This window comes from Strix uralensis, chromosome 19 (genome assembly GCF_047716275.1).
Source record: "Strix uralensis isolate ZFMK-TIS-50842 chromosome 19, bStrUra1, whole genome shotgun sequence".
Taxonomy (NCBI): Eukaryota; Metazoa; Chordata; class Aves; order Strigiformes; family Strigidae; genus Strix; species Strix uralensis.
Window position 1 is genome coordinate 7637151 of NC_133990.1, and position 17524 is coordinate 7654674.

Here is a 17524-nt window from a genome sequence, read left to right on the forward strand (position 1 = left end):
CATGGAATACAGTGAGTGAGTAAATAAATAGAAAATGCTTTACCTACAGGAGAGTAGTTCATACTGTTATAAATACTATACTCTGCCATATTGCCAGGTTTCAATACAGAAGGATAGTAAATATTGCATAAGTTATCAGGGGAGTTTCAGTATTGCCAACCACACATGTTAAAAAAAACCACAAATGAGATCTGAAAACAAATATGAGGTTGGATTAAAAACCACAGGTTCAAAATAAATAAATGTTGATGTCTTTTGTTTGCATTTTGCCTTCAGGGCCTTCAAGGTGCAAAATGCTGTTGCTGCCTCTTCTTTACAAAAAAGCAGGCAATGATCTCCCTTTAAGTCAAAGACAGATGAAATTCCTACCTAATCAAATGATTCAAGAACTTTAAAGACTTATGATAAAATACTACACTTCTGCTAAAACTGGGACAATTGGACTCACAAGCATTTGTTTCAGGGGAACATCATTTTCTACAGAAAGAGGCACTAGGGTGCCACAATTAGCAGCACTAGTTTTAAAGATGTTACTTCAGTAGTTGTCATAAGATGTCCCAAAATAAGAACTGTTTGAGCAAACATAAATGTATGATAAACACTGTAACTTATTGTCGGTATAGACAGATTAATTATTTAGAGACCGTTCAATGTGCCAAGCAATTTGGTACACTGAAATCAAGACAGGTTTCCTGGACTAGCTGGACTTAAAGTCTGTGTAAAGCCAATACCAGACATACAGAGAGATCACACTCAGCCCCTGCTTGTGTAGACCTCCACCCTGCTTTCACAAAAACAAAGCAATTTCTTCTAAATACATCTGGATTTTCTCATTTTAAATTATTTTTTTTTCCCCTTTAACAGTAATCCAATTTTCCCAATGTCTAATTTTCTCTGAGACTTACAAACATACAAAAAATAATTATTATTTAAAAAAAAGTAGTTCATAATTTCAGCTGGTTTTGTATTGGCCAAGCAGAAAATTTCTAAATACAACATATGGAAAATGTTTTTTAAATTAAATACTTATTTAAAAAAAAAAAAAAAAGCATGCATAAAATATCCAAGGATCTGTGTTTCATGTGAAGAACATAGTACTGCTGATGGTCAGAGTCTGTCCTCAGCTCCTTCAAAGAGTATGTGTCACCTTCTCCACACCAGGTCTGATGGAATGGAAACACTACAAGAACAGAAAAGGTAATTAATTGTAAAAAAACTAGACTTGATACTGTCATATGCAGATATTTCTACAGAAGTGCTATTTTGAAAGCCACTGTTTAATGTGACTTCAGTTCAACTTAAGCAGATGCTTAAAGTTAACCATCTGCTTAATTGCTGCTAGGATTAGGGATGGATTTAAATAGAGCTTTTAGTTCTTCCTTAACATAGCAACACTTTCTTTTTGCCTTAATAAAGCACTTATGCCCATGGTTCATTTTAAGTGCTTGATTAGTGTTAGTGACTTCACTTATATGCTTAAAGTTAAGAATATGATCAGTGTTAGATTGTATCTGGATCTTAATTGTCTATAAAGTACTGGCCCAAAGCCATGTTTAGTAGTTAATAAGCATGCAAACATGTCCTGCATCTAGGAATAGAAAATGCCAGAAATCAGCAAAAGGATGAAATAAACTTCAAACAATTGCAACACGCTTGTTCTTGTTCCTGGCCTGTAGCAGAGAGCTGTGTAATATAAAGTCCCTGCCTCTCTGTCCAAACGCCTTGAGGCTGGCCATGTGTTGCTGACAGATTAAAGAGCAAGTGAATTTCTATGACTTGAGAGTGATTTAAAATCAGTTGATGAGTTAAGAGTCTGCTTATCTTGATCATCATGTTGGTTATAAAGTGGCACATTTATCACTCCTAAGCCAGAACAGAGTCTGGAAAAGCCCTACTGGACTCTGGTCTGTTCTGTGCAAGCTGGCAGCCCACCCTCCTCACTGCGGTCTCTGGGCATCCTCTTGTAATGCCCTGGGTGACAGGACAAACACCCATTCTGAGCTGTTCCGTTCCATGAGAATCCAAATAAGAGTCTTTTTCTGTGAATTATGCTTGGAGTGTAACAACCAAGGAGGTTTCTGCTTTTAGCTTTCTGCTAAATCCTGTCTTTTCAGTATAAAGAAAGAGTAAGATGGGACAGCCAGGCACCCCTGGCTGTTTCCTAAGGTACAGCAGTGAATAAGGTCTTTGACTTCTGCTCTCAAAGTGGAAGCATAGTCCAGCCCACTAGACTCACTGGGGAGCCCTTCTTGCAGTGATTTCATCCTCCTTTTTGTTTCTCTTTATAGTTCATGAAAGAGGGAAAAACAGGGTGGGGATTTGTGTTCCCTTTCCTTCTCCTTCCTGCAAATACCATGGGGTTAAAAACGACCATGTGTTTCTTCCAAAGGTATTAGCATAATTATCTCTTCACTCTGCAATAGCTGGCTGTGTTCCATAAAAGATTGCATATAACTAATCCTGCTTTAGAAACCCATACTATTTATACGTTCTAAAATCAACTTCATCTTCAGAAATGCCCTTTAAAGGACACATTTTGTTCTATTCTGACCATATGTTTTCACCGTGATCTGCGTATTTTAAATGTGTTTCAAAGGTTAGCATCCAGGACTGCTCCCCCAGATGCTGTTCGTGCATGTCTGTCTAATGTTAGTCATGCAGCCTGCTCAGCTGTTCGATTTTTTAGAAAACCAGTCCATATTTATCTAATTACTTTGTGTTTGGAAAGTCAGTGTGAAATTCTCAAACACAGAGGGGATCCCAGGCAGTGGCTGTCAACGCAAGCTAAGCTTGTCCTATGGGGTTTGCCACCAGCAGTGCAGAGCTTTCTCTCCCAGAAAGACAGTCCTTGTTCTTTCTCTTCATCTGGATTTCTTCTATTCATTTCACCACTTCTTTTTCCTGATTTATGCTAGAATATGCAAGAAAGGGCAGCACCAAGTAAATTAAAAACAAAGAAAATCAGAGCAAATAAAGTATGAAATGCTGTGGAGAGATTTTAAACTCCAGATCAAAAGTGAGTTCCAACATTCCCGTTTGGGGGGTGGGGATCATTGTAGCTATTGTTCTCTAAAAGCAGAGGCATTGCTGTTGAGAAATTCCCATGCAGGATATGTCTCTTTTCCAGAGGCTCCTGCTGGTGAGTCTAGCAACACTGGGAAATGCTGCCCTTTTTGATAGACCTAATACTCCGTTGTCTACACGGAGGAAAAAACATTTTTTTCAAGAAGAAAACGGGCTTTCCAAAGATGCTTCAAGAGGTATCAGTTTCCTTGGAGAGAGATATTTGGAGCTCTGTGTAACCTTTATCTTCACTGTGGTGTTGCTGGTTTTTAAAATAACATTTTAGCCAAGATTGGGAAATATTCTTCTTGTCATTTTGTTTTCCTGTAGGTGTACTTTTTAGCTGTAGTTGCTTGAAAACAAAATTTGTATTTTCCTCATACCAAGCTCTTCCAGACAGTTTGCTTTTGTGGTTTGGCACTTTGATGCTTTTGAAAGAGTCAGTGAGTATCTACATAAATGCACTGTGAAAAAGAAATATGCTTGTGTGTAGGGAGTTCATGAGTGGGCATGGTTTACATGGTACTTGTTCCATCGCTGTATATAAAGCGCGTGTGGGAGGAAGAGAAACCACTGTGAATGAGTGTGTGAGTTTGTGCGTGCTTTCAACAGAGGAGACATATTTCTGTGAGTGAACTTTAAGCCCTGTTGTACGAGACAGTCCTCCTCATGCTACCCATTTTAACTCAGATGTTTGGGGGAGGATTATTTGCCACCTGCTTTTTGACAGTGCCCGTTGCAGCTGAGTATTTGCGACCTGTGGCTGTATATTCACCTCCTCCTTGATTTCTTATAGTTCCTTTAAGCCTCCATCTCCTATAATCTTAAAACAATGAATGAACAGTAACCATTGCTGTGAAGTAGTTACGGCTGTAATGCACATACCTACCTGTTGCAAAGTCACAGAGATACAAGTGAAGTGACCCCTGTCCCCACATACACTCTGCTCTTCTGCCATGAGGACCAGGTGGTACACACATGCACACATCAGCATGTACATGCACATAGCACGTGCACTCATGTGTTACATGCCTGTAGATTACATGCACACTCACATAAAAACCTTGCTGGTAAGAAACACTTCTGTAGCAAGCCCAACAGTTAAATCATAGCTTTCCACCAGAAACTTGCTCTGTTAGAGCAAGCACTTCATCCAAAGAAATGGTTTCTGCATTTCCCTCCTTTCCTGGGTAGTCTAAACTCTGCCTTTAACTATGTGTAAGTGCTTACAGTGTAGAAAGACTTCCACTTAAACTGTAAGAACAAGAGGTCAAAAAGTAGCAAATGACTGAGTTAAAGATTCCTATGAAATGTTAACTCATACAGTTTCTAGCTACTTGATGGATACTTTCCAAATAAAATATCTGCCTTGAGCATTCTGTGGACAGAGTAGCTCTGGGAATGAGTCACTGTTGTATAGTGAAGCAGGTTTGTAGCAGTCCCAAGATGTGAGAAGCCTGAGCCACCAAATGGCATCTCCAGGAGGTGGGCAGGGCAAGCGTTTGACTGGAATCCAGGAGAACCAGGCTTCTCTCTTCCCACTGCCAGGGAGTGCTGCAGCCAAGTCCACAGTGCAAATCGTGCTGACAAGTCTGCAGCAGCTCCAGGTGTGAGAAACACCAGCCTCCTGCCTGACCTTGCTATGCCAGCAAAACACAGAGCATCCATGCAACCATGCCAGTGGTGACAGCTTTGGCTGCCCTCAGTGATGCTTTTCAGGAGGCCACACAGCAGGGCGGGCAGGAGGGAAGCTTCTGTGGGACTATACTGGGGCACTCCTGGGAGGCTCTCCTGATGTGGATGAAGCAACAGGGTCTGCCTCGTGGGAAAGGCCTGGAGGAAGCTGAAATAGTCAGTTAATCAGGGTCTTTCAAAGTCACTTTGGTTTCTTGTTCCTTATGTTTCAAACACCTGCAACATGATATTCAAAAGTGTTGAGCTCCAGTGGGCTGCCACAGCCGTAGTCAGGCAGGGTGTGCTCCTGCTGCTGTGGCCGTGAGGGTTGTGATGGAGGGTAACAAGCCCAGGGTTGAATGGGGCTGGGCGAGCATTTCCAGCCCTCCTTGTGTTACTGTGTGGCCACAGAGAAGTGATTCCACTTGCCTTCATCATTTTCCCCACATCTAGACCAGGAACTGTTGCATTTGCCTTACCTTCCCCACAGAAGTGGTATGATTAATTAGCATCTGATTTATGCTCGCAAAATCCTATTAAAAATCCCCTGTGTGATCTGAAAAATCTGACCTGAGTGTTCCACGGCTGTTCCTCAAAAGTAATACACCTTGCAGATGCAAGTACAATTGCTCTCTGGCTCAGCTTAAATCTGGGGCTGACAGACCCCACCCTACCTGTGATGGAGTCTGGAAGCTGGTTTTGAGGCTTAAATGAGCACTAGAGGAAAGTCTGCATGGAAAATAACAGTTCCATAATCAGTGCAGGATTTGGATGGCGTGGGATACTAAAGAACAGGGCCACTCACCCCTTAATGAGGATTAAAATAACTCTTGAATAGCTGCCTTATTCCCCGAGCATCCTGTTCAATGAATGAGTCACAGGATTACAGTTGAAAAATAGGCTGGAATGGTAGAACAAAAACCTGACATAATGAATATCAAATTAAGGGTTTGGGGACAGCCTTTAATCTGGCATTTCCAACCCCTTTAATGATTGACATGCTGACTTTACTAGTAGCTTAATTTCTGTTTTTGTCTTGTGTACCCCTTGCTACAGTCCCTTTTTTTAGGGGTCAGTTTGTTTGGATATTGTAGCCAGGTGCAGAAACACTCTGCAGGCAGAGTATTCACAGTATAAAAGTATAAAGTAATTAGTTATTGGCTAATGTACATAAAAGACAGCTGGGATTTAACAATCTATTAGGCCAAGTATTCATATGCTCATCACCTCTGATAATGCAGCGCAGAGTCCTGGCTGGCTGGGCAGAACTCCCTTAGGAGTGGACCAAGATTTAGCCTCCCCAATTCCCTGGGATGGCCCCCAGTGCTGGAAGCTGCCACCTGCCACCATCTCTGTCTAATCTAATGGGAAAAGGTTTTGCATAGCAAAGGGTTGATGTCTCCTCCCCTTGCCCAGGCACCCTGATCAGCTTTGCTTGACCAGAGTAGCAGCAGTTAAAAGACATTTGCACAAGGTTTCCCCTCTGGACTACAAACAGTGAATAGAAAATGCCAGAGCAGGGGCAGACAGATGATAAATGAGTATTTTTATGCTGAAAGTATTTGCATTCTCATCACCAGTTTTTGGTCTGTTTTCCTCCTTGCCTTCAGGGTCTGCATTTCTTTCAGTTCTTAAAGCCTGAAGTCTTTTGTCGTATTTAAGTACTCTGGAAGATTAGCCCTTGAAAGGGATTTTCTCTTCATTAGTGCAGATGCCAAACAGTTATCTTGTCATCAGAAAAAATAAAATGCTTGTTACATCCTTCTCTGAAAATCTCAGCTGGGGAATAAGGTTGAAGGTAGGCAAATGCTAAGATTGCTGAAACGACCAGAGAGGCAGAAGGCAAGGATTTGTATTTCACAGGCTGATTGCTGCTGTTTAGTCCATTTCTTTTGTCTTGTCAACTATAAATTTCAGAGCAGTTGCCAGTACTTTAATAAATACTGTAAAACTAATGCAAAATATTGCATGACTGTCAGAACTATCATATATCTGTAATATAGATGGCATATATTAAAAATATCCTTGCTTTGCAGTTTTTATAAGGAACTTTATTAGGAAAAACAGGCTGGAAAATACAGCTTTTTATTTCCATATTCTGACATTTGATATTTTTTCCATTCTAGGACACAAATCTAGTTTTTATTAGCAATAAACACGTGCAAAATCCCTGAGACTGAAAAAATACACCCTGGAGAAGACTAAAACCAAGTACCAAAGAAAAGTTTAAGTCCTTAAGCAAAAAGATTGTTTCTTAAGAGGACCTTCTGGATACGAAGTGCAATGAGAACTCTCTGGGGGCTATTTAAAGTTTTCGTCATCAGTTACCCAGGGTTTCACACCTTGAGAGAGACAATTCAGTTAGTGATTTATGCTGCAATTCAGAGCTGTCAGTCCTGACCAGAGGAAGAAGAGTTCCTTTCAATGCTGAGACTGATACCTCAGCAGATGAGGAGACCCACCTCTGCAAAGGGGATGAAGGGCTGTTCAGCACCATCTCACCCCTGGAGCTAATTTCAGTTGCCCATTAGGGGACCTCTCAGGACCCCAGGGCTGAATCTTGACTTGATCTGGGGACTTGTGACCACTGCCCAGAGACATCTGAGGGAGTTGATATTGCCCCAACAACAAAGTCACTTGGCTACTGCAGGACCAGAAATCACTCTCCATATTCACTGGGAAAATTATAACTTCATGTTTTATCATCCTCTGTGGAAAAGGTGCTTGAGCTTCTTGAATTCAATTGTTAGATGACATGGCTGACACTAGACTAAGTCTTTTCGGAAATGCACATGCACTCTCAACAAAATTAATAGAGGGATCCCTCCTCTCCATCTTCAAATACAGACTGTGGACACTAAGGAGTGAGGCTCTTGGGGAAGTTTAGATCACCTGAACCCCTTCCACACAGCTGCCTGAGCCCTGACTCCAGGCACACCAGAAACCACCTCTTCATTCAGGAGACACCTGGTCTGACCATGCTGGGCTGTCAGCCCATCTGAGTGTCATCTCCATGGAGACACATGGAGAAATGTGAGGAAGCAATAGGGAGAAGAAAGACAGTAGGGATTTAGTGGTGGTGCACAGGCTCATTTACTTCCCTAGGTGCTGAACTTGAAGGAAGATTTCTCTTTTTCAGAGTCCAAGATGTCACTGCCACCAGCAGAAGTAGGGTGCTAGGGCCCGTGGGTGCTGGCACTGTGGCCATGGGGGTACAGGGTGGGGAGCCTGGTTGGGGACTGCTCTGGCTGAATGTGCTGTGCATGTCCATGTCCAGCTGGGCCACTTCCCCAGGGTTTGTGGGGCAGCTGTGCAGGCTATCCTGAAGGAACACAGTCAGGGCAGGAGATGGGGCTGCCCTGCTCCTGTCAGCAGCAGCGTACGTTTGGGTTGGTCTCACTGTACTCTAAGCTAACACAGGCACTTACTGGTGGATCCTACCCAGCAGCACTGAGAGCTTCTAGAGTGCCTAGACAAGTGGTAGCTGCAGCAGAAGGGCCACCTCAGCATGATAGCAAGACCATCTAGGTAGAAACTTGTCCCTTAACTTTTGCCCGTACCTACAGACTTCTCTTTCTCCCTTCAGTATCTCATCCCCTGCATCATCCCTTCTCCTTTCATAAATGCACACCATCACAGACTCCCCTTCCCCACGTGAATGACAAGCTCTATTTCCCAGAGCAGCACTTACTGAATTCACATATAGACCACAGATATAATCATGTGGGATGCAGAATTTTGTTCTGTCCTTACTATATGAACTCGTTTCCTTTTGAAAAAAAAAAAAAAACAACAAAAACAACAACCAGAAGCCCTTAAAACCTGTGCATGTGTCTTCCCCCAGATTGCAAAGTGGCTGGGAGCCCTGGTTTCCCTTCTGCCAGTAAAATGTCTCATTCTTTCTGTTGGTTATTGTATCTCATGACTCCTCCAGCTGTGCTCAGAAATTTTGTATTGTGGTCTGGCAATTCAGAGCACTGTGAATCCTTTATTTCCCTAATGGAATTTCCTGGTAAATAGTTTTGAACTCAGATCCTTGTCTCTACAATAGATATGCTTCTGCCTAACTGGCACTTCACAATTAACAGCATTATCTTGTTAAACCTGAAGAGGTGCAGGAAGGCTTAGCCATCATTTTAAAGCATTTTATTGCTTAGAAAGTGTTTACAATAGACTACAGAAGTGATAAATGAAGCCCAGTGCTGCATTCAGATGCCTGATGAGCTCAGCCACGTGAAAATGCCAATAATTCAGTGTCTGACTAATTTGGATGCCATTTCTTAAACAGTAGCCTCAAAGCACCCGTTTTTTGGAGGGAAAAAAGGAAAGGGAAAGGGAAAGGGAAGGGGAAAGGGAAAGGGAAAGGGAAAGGGAAAGGGAAAGGGAAAGGGAAAGGGAAAGGGAAAGGGAAAGGGAAGGTATTTGGGGTGAAATGGAAAGCTGGTCAGACTTGGAAGATGATAGTTCCTATTCATGTAGGTACAGGTGTAATGGTCCTCACTAAAGACACAATTTCACACAGGAGTGAGGTTGTGAGAGTAAGTGACTGCATTGGAGTACTCTGTGTTTTCAGGAGAGAGAAACCTCTGTTGTTTCCCTTCCAGAACAATCCATGTATTCCAGTTATGTCTGCTACTGTTTTAAATGCTTGAATTTCACACACACAAGTGTCTCCATCTCTGTGTAACATTTTATCTGTCAGCTCCTGTAGTGTGTAAGCAACATTAGTTAGGAAGAGGACAAAGAGTTTGGATATTTTCTGCAGCTTCATTTGTAAATTAGCTTTGCTGTAGTGAGGCTCGTAGTCCTTGCTGTCCTTAGCTACCCTGCATGACTGCAGCCCTACACCTGGCTGAAACCCAGAGGGACTAGCATAGGAACCACAGGCTACCATAAAAGCATGTGAAAGGATGGAGACCTCCTGGGGAAATCTCTCACTTTCTAAGGTTTTCAGGAGAGAAGTGGCTGTATAGAAATTCAGTCATGCTCAATGAACTTATCAGCTGCAAATATGAAGGAGAGGTCATCAAAAAATACAACAGGCTCATTACTCACTACCTAGTTTGCAACTTTCAAAAATAGATTTAATAACTTATAAATAAAGTAATAAATGGTGGGTAAAATAACTGATAAAATGCATGATGGACACCAAGTTGAACATATAGCTAGCAATGTGCCCTTGAGGCAAAGGAGGCCACCAGCATCCTGAACTGCATTTGGAGGAGTGTTTCCAGCAGGTCAAGGGAGGTGATCATTCCAATCTGCTCAGTACTGGTGAGAAACGCCTGTAGTGCTGGGACCAGTGATGGGTCCCCCCATACAGGAAAGGCATAGACAAACTAGAGTGGGTCCAGCAAAGGACCGGGAAGATATTTAAGGGACTGGAACATCTGTTGTAATAGGAGAGGCTGAATTCTGGGTCTTTTCAGCCTGGAGAAGGGAAGGCTTGGGGGGAGCTCATCAATGTATGCAAATAAATGATGGGTAAGTAAAGAAGATTGAGACAGGCTCTTCTCAGTAGTCCCCAGTGAAGGGTAAGAGGCAATGAGCACAAACTGTAATACAGAAAATTCCACTTAAACATAAGAAAAAGCTTTCTTACTCTGAGGGCGATTGAACACCCCAAGTTGATTCGCAGAGAGGATAATGACTCTCCATCCTTGGAGATATTCAAAGGCCTAATGAACATGGTCCTGGGCAACCCACTCCAGCTGACCCTCCTTTGAGCAGGGGGTTGGACTAGATGATCTCCAGAGGTGCCTCCAACCTCAGTGATTTTGTGATTTTATGAACTTGATAACAGAAAACCAGCCATAAGAGCGAAACCGTTGTTCTCAGGACACAGACATTCCTAATGTACACTGCACAAAACAGCTGCCTTTGCAGCCCAAACCCCTAAAAATTCTGCATAGAGGAGACTGCTCCAAAGCCCCACTGCTGGCTATAATGACTAAATACCAGTCTAACAGTAATGTTCAAAACACATTTCTGCCTGACAGTGTCATGAACTGAATTTGATTAAGTCTATACGTACCAGCCCAGACCTTAGTCCCACGTGTTTTCAAAAGCATAGAATATTTAGATTATGTAAGAGAATAATCAAGGTGATGATTGACAAGCCTCATGATCTAGAAATATCTACATGTGGAAGAGTTTTCTAGTAATAAATTGTTTTCTTAATACCACCAAAATTATGAAAGATCTAATAGGAGATAAAGCCAGATGATTCAGTTAAGGCCTAAAGTATATGTGGGTTTTGGTAATGAAGACTAAAACTACTGCAGCTATTTCTTTTAGACATGTATCAGACTTACCATCACATACAGTCTTTCAAAATCATATTACTGAAAAGGTCTATTTGAACTCCATAAACAGTTAAAACCCAATGCAGAAATTAGTGAGTGGGATTGTGGATCATGCTTGCTGGAAGCTAGATAAAAAGTGCCCTATCTGATCCCATATCTCTGAAAATCACTCTGGATAGTTACAGGGATTCCAGAAATATTCAGTTTCTTATTTGTTCCGCCCATCCATTGGTCCACTTTTCATGTTAAACTGAAATTAGACTATATGGAGAAACAAAAACTGAAGTAAAGTCATGAAAGTAGTTACTGCAGCATTTTTACTTGCTAAAAGTAACCAGCAGTGGAGGATCCAAAGGAAAATTCTAACTTCGATCTGTAGGCCACTTATTCAAGGGCACTTTAGGTGTCTGTGCGAACCTGGTCTCCTTTCAAGGTCTGCTCATCACATAGTGATAGCCATGCTGATATCCTTTCTATATTTTCAGTTGTCTGTGTATATAATGACTGCCTATTTTCTAGATGGAGAAGTAAGTAAGCTACGGTGTCCAGTCTGTTGTCATCCAAATAAATAACCTCTGATTTTAATCCTGGCTGTACACAGACATTCACCATTCTGTGCAGGGAGGTGGGTTTCCAGTGAGATAAAGTAGTAACCAACATGGACTTCTCAGAAACAAATCATGTCAAACTAATCTTATTTTTATTTTTTCCTGTATTTTGTGGCCAGAGGGAAGTAGCTTATATTAAGGATCATGATCATAGCAAGACTTTCAGCAGTTTCTGGGGAAGTAATATGAGACTAATTTGAGAAGCATGTTCTTGATCAACCTCTATAGGGTAGATGCCATAATGGCTGACTAACCATAAAAGGTAATAAGATATCAGTAGAAGGAATCAGAAGGAACTGATGTGGTTCTGGATTTAATCTTTTTTTGTCACTGGTGGAAAAGGAATTTGCTTATTAAATTTGCAGATGATATGAAGCTTGGATGACCATATGTCTATTAGAGGATGGGATTAGAATTTAAAATGTTCTGGACAAAATGGAGAAATAGGCTGAAGATAAATTGATTAAATGGAGAAAAATGCTATGCATTGGACTGAAACAGGAATACTAAAAAGCCTTGTATATGTTGAAGAACAATTGGACAGGTAGCAGTTCTTTGGAAAAGCAATAAGGAATCATAATGGATCACAAACTTTACATGAACCAGGAAAAGAAAAACATCATGCAAGCTTGTGTAAGCCAGTGTAGATAACTGGGGAAAATCCAGCCACTCCACTCTGTACTGGTAAGGTCTCTTCTCAGAAACATGTCCCAGACTATTCCAGACTTGAGAAGGTTCTAGGTCAATTGGACAGAGCACAGGATGCTAGAATGACAATAATCAAAGGCAATCAAGTTTTATAGGGAAACATAAAGGAAGTTACATTGTTTATCTTGAAGAATAAAGTTAAGGGGACACATAGTAACAGCTTTGTCATAAAAAGCTATTTCAGAAATTAAGGGGATTTTCTCCATGTCCCTCATAGACAGGAAAGAAGCAATTGGCCTAAAAAGCAGTAAGAAAGACTTAATGACATAGGTGTTTGGGGGAGAAAGTGAAATATCAATGATAGGTTTTTAAGAATAGCAGACGAGACATCAAATTAACCCATCCTGCACTAGGAGAGCTTGAGATGCAAGAGGATTTCTTGAAATCTCTTCTCACCCTACATTACAACACTGCCATAATGTAGGAAGGCTCGTCTGGAAACTAAAGATGATAGCAGTTTATCAGCAGTCACTTATCTGATGGTTTTATTATAGTGAGAAAGAGGGAAAGTTGTTTTCCAACCCAAAGGGTAGTTATTAAACACAACCTGCCGTTGATCGTTCCTCCAACTTTGCAGCACGGTGCATTTAATACTGAATGCATCAGGTCTTACAGGATTCTCACTTCTCAGGGGAGAGACATCTACAGTCCATGTGCAGCTATTTAACTCTACCTCCTGTGTTTATGAGGCCACTTTTTTGATCTTCCCCTGTACTCACACAGGACATCGTTGTGGTTTTGCGGTCACAGTGGGAGAGTCTGGTTTTTCTGTAGTTGGGGCTAATGTCCTGAAAACCTTCATGCTGGGTGGAGATGGAGAAGTGGAGTAGGGCTGAGAGTTTCAGCAGTTCTCAGGAACACACCACCGATGTCGGTACACCAGTTGTGGTTTGTTCCTGTTTGGACATGCCTCTTACCTTTGCAGATAACTAATTTGCAGGCTCAGCAGAAGGGGAGCAGTTTCCCATTATCGTGTTCTTCTTGCATCTGGAATTTTAAGTGAACTACATAACAGAATCTTCTGCTTTCTTAAGCATTTTCTTCTCCTTTCTTTAATCATGCTGAGATTTCCTGTGAATACTGTGAGCTGTAATTATCATCTGCAGATCAGTGGGTATGCTAAGCTGTTTCTTAAAGGGATTTTTTTTTTCTGTGAATTTCAGATGACCAAGAACAAAATTATAATCACCTGATACTAAACAGTGCCACCCAGACACCTACACATGGTAAGAGAAAACAAAGAGCAAAATTACACGTTGTAACTTTCCTCTGCCAGCCAGTAACATTTACTGGTATCAAAGTATGTTTAATGTTAATAGAAATGTTCCTATGGCAATGTTGCATGAATGATGGTTTCCATTAACATTAAACATAGGACCATATTTTTAAATAGTGTGCAAAATGAAATATGGACCAGTCTTTTATAATTTTGCCTATCAACCTTGTGTTTACCCATGTCTAATTGCTCCTTTCTCCCTTCCACATCACCAAGATGCTGTCAGATTTAACCCACCAAAGCAGTAAAAATGATAACCAAAGTTCATCTTGTCAGCCAAGCCACTCACTTATAGTGCTGCTTGTGCATATTTCTAAGGTTAGAAGGACGGTGAACATGGGGCAAGGGTTCTTAAGATGACATGGTTTTAGCATAACAATGTAGCCAGAGTTTGGGTTCACAGCTAAATCCAAGCTGTCCAGCCCGTACTTGCATGGGTCTGGCTGGGATAACCTACTGAAGCCCCTGATTCATTGCACAATGTCTCTCTGGTTTCTAGTATGCAGGATAGGTAAAGACCATGAAGAGATTCAGGACTCCCCCTGCCCTTCTTCACAAACAGAAATGCCTCTTTCTAAACCAGTTCCAGTGGTTGCTCTCACACACCTTCCAAATCCGCTTTATTTTGTTGTGGAAACATGACCCTAGGTATTTGTGAAACTCAGAACCTTTCATGTCCCTTTGCCCACCACAGGGTGGACCAGCACTGACACATCCCCATAACCTCAGAAGTGACACCTCAGGAGATGTCTGGGGCAGTCTATCACCACCATATAACCTGTCTGGTCATCCCTCTAAAGGGTGAAAGCAACCCTTCCAGAGCTGCTCCAAACTTCCCTGGATTTGGTCTTTGTACCCCAACAGCTTCACATGTACTAGTACCCCTTCTGACAGTGCTCTTGCTGAGCTCTGGAAAACCACAATTTTCATTTGTCTTACCTCTGCACATAGGTCAGCACATTTATGAGCACCTCTCTATCCAGCCCTCTTGACCTAATAAACTTGAGGATGCCCTGTGTCATCCTTTAGCCAGTTTCAAGAGTTCAGGCCCTACTCAAAGATATTTCTTTGTTTTCCCCTTTGTTTCCACCATCTCATCCCAGCCTGGAGCTGTTTCTTCACTTCCTCCATGGCCAGAAACCCTTTCCTCTCTGCTCAGCCCTGTCCCTCCATTCCTCTGCCTCCTCTGCCCTTGCTCCCTCCTCCTTTTCATTTCCTTGGCCCTTGAGTGTGGACAGCATGTCCCTCCCTACATTGTAGCAATCATAGACCACACAGTCAAATCACCTGCAGCTTCCTGGCTTCATCCAAATCCAGACCACCCAAATCAGTGGTTCCCCCTGTCTCCATGCAATCAGTCCAACCTCTGATCCCCCAGGTGTTCTCTGCTTTCTTCCCTCTTCTGCTGCTACCTTGTCTTGGTCTTGTCCTTGTCGTTCCCTGCACCCTATACCCTTTGAATGTAATATATTCCTCCAGCATTTTCAGCTGGAACCGTCCTTCTGCTGGGGAGCCAGTAAATGACGGATAAATCTAAATGATGGATAAATCTCATCTTAATATACACTTCTTTCAGCTCTGAATCTCCGTATTGGTTACTCTTTCTGTTCTGCCATTTGTTTTTAATTCTTAAAGTTCATCTTGATAACTATTCTGGAATTGATTTATTGTGAGTTGTGTGTTCTTGTATAGAAACTTCTATGCTTATTTGGCACAAAAAAAAAGTGGGAGAACAACTGCCCTTGAAAAGGTCACCTAAAACCTTTGGTGTTTCTCCTTCCTAGAGGCAGGGTCAGATCGCTCCTCAGTCTGCAAGTTACCATCAGTTGTAAGACGACATTATTAGGGGTTTTTTTTACACCTCCCAAAAAACGCAGGAAAAACAAAGTCAGCTTTACACCTGGCAGTAACACAGGAATATTTACTGAACTTAATTGACAGCTTCAAATGCTCTTCCGACTACTTATTTTGTTTAATTTTTTTACTTTCCTAAGAAAAAGAAAAGAAGAAAAAGATGGAGTAATAGTCTTGAAATTGTATTGTCTTCTCTCTGGTCTTACTACTTGTTCTTCAAATCTAGCACATGCTGGGTTCTGAGATCTGCCCCAGCAGAGGCATGAGTCCCATTTACCTGTGTCTCCGTCCAGAAGTTTTAATGTAGCTCCATCATCAGGTCCCTATTGCATTCAATAACTCAAGGTAACAACATGTGCTGAAGCAGTTAAACTTCCCTCTGGACCTGACAGATGTTTTTCTTTTTCATGTACTTGGAGACAAAAGTCAAAGCAGATATGATCTTGGATTAGAAACCATCACTTCTTTTCTCCACTCATTTCTTGTGTTTACTGTATCTTAATAGTTTGGTTGTACAAAGTGACTTGAATGATCTGACTACAAATATCTGTATGATTCAGAGTTATATTTATTCCTAAGTTATCCATATGGTCATGGACACTTTTGTTCTTGGTATTCATGTGTGCTGTTGCTGGTGAGCCATTGCTCGGTAAGTCTAAAAAGATATTTGGACCTTTCAAATAAGGCATCAAAAGAGCTTGCAGTATTCATAATTACTGCTGAAATTCTGAGATAGTTCAGCAACACCACAGGTTTAATTTAATTCTCTTCCTGGGTAGGACATGGTATAAATTTTCTGTGTGATTATGCAAACTTGTAGGTCTTTCTGAGCACCATGTTCATGAGCTCTGTCCCTTAGCCTGTCTCTAGCACCCACCATGCAGTGACAGCATCTGAAAGGATCAGAAGAAGGGAAAGAAGCCAGTGTGAGGCTCAAAACATGCCCTGTGTTGCAAGTGGCCCAAGTTCAGTTCGCTCTTGGCTGAAGTAAAACAAGCTGAGGAAAGTTCTTAGGCTCCCAGCATAGAGTAAGCAGAGCAGCTGTTGTAGGTGGCATGCCACCAGACAAACAACACTTCAGGCTGAATAGCCAGAAAATCCCTCCCATGCCTGGAGGAGCTCCCTACAGCCTCCCCAGGGACTGCCTCACCCACCAAGGACGCACTTGACCTGTATATGGGAAGGGAAGCATGAGCTGTTGAAAACTGGAATACCTGTCAGGATGAGAGCTCAGCTGCTGTGGGCTGGTGATCTCTCTCCCATCTCCCACCGTCATAGGAACCTCACAAGTTCCTTATTGTCTCCTATAATTCCCATTACAATGAATCTCCAAACTCACACAACCATAGGACCAAGAAGCAGAGGGTTTCCACAACCCAGCTGTGGGAGACATGGGGCCCATGGTTCTGCAGGAGAACTCCTCATGGAGGAGGGATGAAAGCCAAGTTCCCTGTGCTCCCCGTTACCTTCCTGTACTGGCTAGTTCTCTGCAAAAGTAGAGCAAATGACACCAACCCATTAATTTCCCCAAAGGTCTTGGGAATCCTAACAGGATCATAGTGTGTGAGAGTGATCCAGATGTGCAGTGGGGCAGCACATTGTTCAGCTGAGAAAGCAGAGGATGGTAAACATCTGTTTCCATGGACTGCCTATGCTCTGTTCCTTTCAGATGCCACTGCGACAGACCCTCTATGAATGCACGGGATTCAATCAGCACCATATGCCAGCATGTCCTTGTATTACTGTGGTAGTTTTTTACCTGCAAAAAGGAAAAAAAAAAAAAAGAAAGAAATTAAAGGGGATAAGGACAATGCTCACAAGGAGCCAGAAAAAGCAGATTTTACTTTAGCTCTCTGAGATGTTCAGCTTCAACTTCGGGTTCCCAGGGCTAAAACCCCAAGACCCTGTGTTTTAACCTGGCTTGGGGGTTGCCACACTTGGTGCACACCTTCTCAGTGTAAAGGGTATGCCCATCACAGTGGGTTGTGAGATCACTGACGTGATTACACTGAACTCTTCCAATGCAGGAAGGAATA

The 17524-nt window shown here is 42.1% G+C and overlaps 1 protein-coding gene across 3 annotated transcripts in view; it reads left to right on the forward strand.

Annotated features, from left to right (window-relative positions):
* The window catches only part of SHISA6 (shisa family member 6), a 266371-nt gene that overhangs the window by 224748 nt on the left and 24099 nt on the right, over positions 1-17524 (forward strand). For all 3 annotated transcript variants that reach the window (XR_012631577.1, XR_012631578.1, XM_074889373.1), the window contains exon 4: positions 13522-13584. Coding sequence is in view for 1 of the 3 variants with exons in the window: in XM_074889373.1 (XP_074745474.1) it covers positions 13522-13584 (63 nt within the window). In the remaining 2 variants the exon portion in view is untranslated. The remainder of the gene's footprint in view (positions 1-13521; positions 13585-17524) is intronic.